The sequence below is a fragment of the Triticum urartu genome, chromosome 4A (genome assembly GCF_056163025.1).
Source record: "Triticum urartu cultivar PI428250 chromosome 4A, HENAU_Tu73, whole genome shotgun sequence".
Taxonomy (NCBI): Eukaryota; Viridiplantae; Streptophyta; class Magnoliopsida; order Poales; family Poaceae; genus Triticum; species Triticum urartu.
Window position 1 is genome coordinate 102,389,707 of NC_141876.1, and position 6,808 is coordinate 102,396,514.

General features: G+C 45.3%; 1 protein-coding gene across 1 annotated transcript; it reads right to left on the reverse strand.

Annotated features, from left to right (window-relative positions):
* Positions 1-751: 751 nt before the first annotated feature.
* On the reverse strand, positions 752-3,720 carry LOC125550872 (alcohol dehydrogenase 3). The gene is made up of 9 exons (XM_048713981.2): positions 3,409-3,720; positions 3,179-3,315; positions 3,015-3,061; positions 2,037-2,362; positions 1,864-1,946; positions 1,681-1,756; positions 1,535-1,596; positions 1,366-1,461; positions 752-1,218 (listed from the first exon to the last, which is right to left on the reverse strand). The coding sequence occupies exons 1-9, from the start codon at positions 3,440-3,442 to the stop codon at positions 940-942; spliced, it is 1,140 nt and encodes a 379-aa protein (XP_048569938.1). The 5' UTR covers positions 3,443-3,720; the 3' UTR covers positions 752-939.
* Positions 3,721-6,808: the final 3,088 nt, after the last annotated feature.

Genomic DNA, 6,808 nt, shown 5'->3' on the forward strand with positions numbered 1-6,808 from the left:
TGGAAAATGTTTGAGGACCTATGAAGCACTTCACTCTTTATATTTCTACTAGGGTACTACTATTGCCTACTAGCATCGGAAGATGTAGCACATTAGATCAAGTTGGAGCGATGGTTAATATTCATTTGTCCCTACCATAAAAGAGCTCTTTGAGTATAGCGTGCAAGTTGAGGGGCACGGACGTTTGGTTCCACCCAGGAATTGGATTTATTTTTAACAAAAACAGTCAAAAAAGTTCAGAAGTTTTTCAGACTTCCTTTTGCACTACTACTATGTAATTTTTCGCCAATAAAACCCAACGTTGACTTCAAGCCAAAAAAAACTTCCAATTTTTCTGCTTTTTCTGCTCTGAAGTCGACGCTGGATTTTTGTTGGCGGAAAATTATATGCTAGTGCAAAAGAAAGTCAAGTTTATTTAAAAAAAACTTATGAACTTTTTTTTTGTAATTATAAAAAAAACTCCAAGGTATTTCGGCAAGTTGAGTTACTACTCATTGGCTTTACTTCATGCAAAGAGGACGCACCCTTGTTGACGCCTAGAATCACTCCGGCACTATCCAAACCATCTTCCCTGATGGAAGGGCTGTCAAGAACAGCGACTTATTTGGTCGCAGGAAAATTTGTAAAGTTGAAATTTGATAGTATACTGCTTGAGATCATCATAATAATAGTATATTTGTATCTTCAAATCTATTTCTGTGTCATTTATGTAAGTAAACAGTTTAAATCTAAAGCTTTCTGCATTCAAGAATGAAGAAAAAATAGAAGAACTGATTTGCAACGGAAGACGCCAATATTAACACAGAAATTGCACGCTATTGTGACACACTTACTAATAGTAATTTACATGCTAACTGAAAGCTGCCGACAGACGCAATGAAACCAAAGACCAAACCGTGAACACTAAAACAAAGAGACACACGATGAATAAGAGACCATCTACTCGTCCATCCTCATGACGCAACGCAGGCCCTCCCCCTTGAGCATGAGGTCGAACGCCGTGTTGATCTGCGAGAAGGGCACGCTGTGGGTGATGAACTTCTCCACGTCCAGCTCCTTCCTCATGTACATCTCCACGACTTCCGGGAGGTCGGTCCGCGGCTTGTAGTTGCCGAAGAAGGTGCCCTTCAGGGTCCTCTCGTTGAGCAAGTTCATCGGGCTTGTCTTGAACACCGCCTCCTTGTGCGGGACGCCCACCAGCACCGCCACGCCCCACCCCTGCATACAGAAGATTTCATCATTCAGTCTAAACTCTAAAAATAGATTTCAAATAATTATCATCATTCAGTCTAAACTCTAAAAATAGATTTCAAATAATTATCATTGGAGTAGAGACTATATATAGGTATATTGAGAGCTACGTACATCATGGACACATTCGAAGGCGGTGATCATGGCGTCGATGTGGCCAGTGCACTCAACTGCGCGGTCGACTCCACCATTGGTCATCTCGACAAGCACCTGGAGAGCAACATTGAACAGTGAGTTTTATACTTTTATGGCACAGGCAGTGTACTGAGGGGCATGAACATACCTCTTGCACGGGCTTGGTGTGGTCCTTTGGGTTCACAAAGTCAGTGCATCCAAATTTCTTGGCTGAAAAATAATGTGCATGATGTTCAGTGTTCCATCCAAAAAAATATTCTAAGATATCCTTGGTTTCTCTGAGGCAGATCGTACCTTGTTCGTATTTTGCAGGGTTCAAATCCACACCAATGATCCTTGATGCCCCAGACATCTTGGCCCCTTCCATGGCCTGATCATGCGAGAAGCACACAGTAATTAGTCATGGATGTAGTACATAATTCTCTGCAGCCTGCAAAAAAATGTCGTACAACAAAAACAACTTGGAACGTCACTCACAGCAAGGCCTACAGCTCCAAGACCGAAAATGGCCACCGTCGAACCCTTTTTCGGTTTCGCAACATTGAGGGTAGCACCAAGTCCTGCAGGAAATGACAATTCAGCAACTAAAAGGAGTCACCCTGAACATTGTGTTTCATTTGGAAACAATGGCATGAGGAGCCATCTCTTACCAGTTGAGATACCACAGCTGAGAACACAAACTTTGTCAAGGGGCGCCTCTGGGTTGATCTTGGCGAGGCACCCGACATGGATCACGGTGTACTCGCTGAAGGTGGAGGTCCCGACGAAGTGGAAGATCGGTTTCCCATTGATGGTGAAGCGAGACTCCCCATCACCGATCATCACGCCACGATCCACGTTGATCCTGAGGAGGTCACAGAGGTTGCTCTCCTCTGACTTGCAGTGGGCACAGTCCTTGCACTCGCCAGTGAACACCGGGAGGACATGGTCACCCGGCACGAGTTCGGTAACACCCTCTCCGACACTTTCAACAATGCTGCAACAAGAAGCAAGTCAGTAAAGTTAGCAGAAAAGATAAACTACAAAAAGCAAACATAATACTCATCATTCAATAAAATGCAGAAAAGGTCCACTTTAATAAAATTGACAACTGCCAAGGAATCTTTGATTATAAACGTGGTAAAGATATAACGAGGAGGTCGGCAGCTGACAAAAACGTGGTAAAGATATAATGAGGAGGTCGGCAGCTGACAAAATTAACTAGTCCAAAACCATATGATTGTCCAAAGCACTTTACAGTGTGAGCTTGCGTCATGGATGACGTTTAAACATGATTCTTCATAGTATGTTTTATCCCATGGCAATAAGATATGCACACTTGCTGTATGTAGGTATCAATCTAATACCACTGACAGATCAGTGTTCAGGAATCAGGATGACTATAATTAGAAGCTAGTGTGAATAAATAATGATCAGTGTTGTGTCGTGATTCTTCATATGCTTTATCCCATGGCAATAAAATACGGGCACTTGCTGTATATAGTTGTCAATCTAGTAGCACTGACAGATCAGGATTCACTCTGACTAAAACTAGAAAGCCAACATGAATAAACTATGATTTAGGATTCAAGATTCCTCCAAGCAACAAAGATGAAACAGAATAAGACAGAGACAGAGAGGATGCATACCCTCCAGCTTCATGGCCCAAGATCCTAGGGAAAACCGGAGTTTGCCCCTGCACAAACAAACCCAAGCAGAACATGGCAAGTTAATTATCTATCCATTGATCCACGTGTCTTCGTCACCATACCCGTCCTGACTACGAGATGCAATTGTGTGTTTGTGTGGATACCTTGGCTTCCCAGAAGTAGACGTCGGTGTGGCAGAGGGCGGTGTAGAGGATCTTGACGCGCACCTCCATGGCCTGCGGCGGCGCCACCTCCACCTCCTCGATCGACAGCGGCTTCCCGGCCTCCCATGCCACCGCCGCTGCAATCAACCATGCAATTTAGATCTCCACCCTCCAACGTCAATCAAATCAAAATCAGATGAAACTAGCTGCTCTGTCAGAAACAAACAAACCTTTGCACTTGATCACCTTCCCGGCGGTCGCCATCCCCGTCCCTGTCGGTCGCAAGCTCCAAGAACTCGAAGAGGAAGAAGACGGATCTCTGTCGCTGTTTCTGCTCTGCAGTTCGTTGGCTGTAGATTTTGGTGAGGAACGAAGGCGAGGCGAGCCGTGTATATATAGTCCTGGTTCTGGAGGAATCGGCGAGTAATTAAGGGTATGCTTGGAGTGCAAGTAGGGAAAGAAGTTGCATTGTTTTGCTTGGACAAGGCGGCCGAAACAGGGGTGTCCAGCCTCCGTTCGCCTGCCTGCAGCGCTGCGCGCGACTCCGCTGGTTTCAAACCTCGGCCCCGTGTGGTATATGGAAACCGTGGCGGCGTGGCCAAGGGGCTGGAGGTCAACGGCAGCCGAAACAGAGTAAAAAACCGGCGATGAGGCCCGAGAGGGCTGACTTGGTGAGGGAAAACCGGGGCGACCGAGAAAACCAGCTGCTGAAAGAACAGCGTCCTCCTCGCTCTGCAACGGTCCACGACCCGACGCACCGTCGTTTTGCTAGAAATTATAATATAGGTGTAGTAGGCAGCTGAAAAGTCCATGGTTCTCTGCATCTGCCGGATCAGGGCATGCATGCATGCTGGATTGCTGGCCGTCGGCTTTCAGTTTCAGTGTTTCCTCCAAGAGATTCAGTACGTATAGGATGGCTGACCTGTCTGTCGGTATCCTGTTCTATTGTTCTCTCCGGAAGATTCACAAGTCTACATAGAATGTGTATCTTTACTTTTCCTACAAAAGTGTGAATCTTTACTCTCCCTAAAAAATGTGAGGCCTCCTCAAAGGATTTTTCATAGGAAAAACGCAGGAATTCTCATTCCATAGGATTTGCTACTATAGCAATGTTTGATTTGCAGGAACAAGTATGGAGGAATACTGTTGCAATCCAGAGAAACATTGTTGGTTTCCTGTGATTTCGCATGAAGTGAAACATTGAGTCAGACCTCTTTTTTACACAAAGACCGAGGCAAGAGGGACAAAGTTGCATACCAGCGCATGGTTTCTCTACTAAATAATGCATTCCTTTGATTTCAGTTCCTGCATTTCAAACGTTTCATTTATTTCATATTCCTATACTTTTCACTGTTTTTCAATCCTCTGTTTTACAACTGCAACCCTATAGATTTCCTGTATTCTTTCTATTCCAGTGTTTTTGTAATCCTGTGAATCAAAGAGGCCCTGAATCTTTTACGGTCTACGGAGCTCGTTCCACAATTGCAGGCCACCAAATTATCATTACTTTATTTTTACATCCAACAAAGTACTCCCTCCATTTCTGAAAATAAGTCTTTTTTAAAGATTCTATTATAAAATACATACAAAGCAAAATAAATGAATCTACACTCTAAAATACATGCATATTCATCTGTATATAGTCCATATTCAAATCTAAAAAAACCATATATTTAGACGGAGAGAGTAGCATGACCGGCACAAATCAGCTATGCGCTACTCGTCGAGCTTTATGTTTTAGCCGCCCACGCCCTAACAAACAAAGCCACTGATTTTTTTTTTGAAAGAGCAGTAATATATTGATGCCAATTACATTCAACCTCTGCAAGAAACATGATATCCGGAGCTGGTTGCGATATCGAGGATGCACATAGCTACAAACAAAATAAAAAAAGACTTGAAAAGGTCAAGGTGATGTGAATAACCCGTTGCAACACAACATCAACAACTACCACTGTCATATGCAGCATCAAGAGTACCAGAAGGTCCCCAGCATCGACGCCTTCAGGACGGTAATGGTGCATGAACCTCATTCTCGCCGGATCCAACAATACAAGTCAGATAATTGGTTTTCACCCAAGGGAGAAAGTCCTGGCAAACTCCAGATCATCTCTTCAACAAGGGAGCGCATGCCGCTACTGCCAAGTACAACCAATGAAGGTCGGACTTAGGATTTTCATCCCAGAAATCAATGGTGGGTACTCGAAGAGCATCATAAAAAATGAAACTTGCAGAGTTGCCACCACCAACTTGTCAAGAAGAAGTCTTGCTACAATGTCCCAATTAGCACCAAAATCACGGACTAGGATGGACTCGATACATCGGGCAATTGCTGAGACGCCATATCTACCTGGGTTGATATGTAGCACACCCTAATCATCCCCAAAAGACGAAAGATACTTGTTGGAGTTCATCTATTGTGTGGGCGAGAAGCAGAGGGTAGATTCAATTGGTCCAGCTTTGTTAGCAGTACTGTTACCGAGCACATCGTCAGAACCAGACATGGCCAGTAGCTCCTCAATAATGTGAATCTGAACTGTTTGGAGACAAGTGTGATTCTTGCCCTATGGCTCCCCACACTTGAAGCACAAACCTCGCACACGTTTGTAAGCCTGTAATGCGCTGAGTTTACTGTTGGCGCGTGCAGCGTTAGTGCCTTGGCAGTATTTAGCAACTGTAACAGGGGCGGCTGGCCTTGCAAAGTAAGCCGACGTTGATGTTGCATTCGATGTTGAAGAGTGGGATTGCGCACTGTTGGAATATAATGTTCTTATCGTTTCGTTTTTTTAGAAAAGGAGGATTATCCCTGACCTCTACATCTGGACGATGCATGCAGTCATTTTTATTAATTATTCATAAAGACCTTACAAAGTAGTACATCATGTAGTCTAAAGCCACCATCTTAGCAACAACTATCGCTACTCCTATCCACTTAATGAAGGGGTGCCGATAGTCCGGACCTAATACCAAACAAAAATCGCACCAAAGCCTAACATCTAAAGCCGGAGGCCCGAACCAAGCCACATAGTGGATTTGGGGTACAAACCGATCCGATGCACTATCATGTGTCGTCGCCGCCGTCTTCCATCAATCCTTCTTCAGAGCAGAAACTAATGCACCAATCTTGTGCAGAAACTAACGCACCGACCTTGTCAGGCCTCTCTGCCATCGAGGCCACCATGACACCAGACAACGCCTCCTCCCGTGCGAGTCCATCTCCATGCATCGGACGCCGAGTCTCCACTGCTCCACGCCGCCGAGATCCGCGTCATCAATGTGTAAGATGAAGCACCACCCCATCAAAGAAGCCGTCCACTGGTCCCTCAAGCCCGTATACACGTCCAAGAATGATGCCCCCAAGGGGGGAATGACACCAAAGCGCCGCCGTCATCCGAACTGCTGATCTAGGGTTTCCCCCGGAACTAGTAGATAGAGGTCTGAAGCTCCATGGTGATGCATTCAAGAAGGTAACGACAAAAATGAGTGCTGCCATCGCCGGTCTTGGCAACAAGCCGAGAACTAGGTTTTCACCCGGATCCGCTCAACGAACCTCCGTCAAGCATCGTGTGCACAGGTCGCCATCGATCTGAGCCGCCGCGCAGCGAGTAGGCCGCACCAACCAGATCAGAT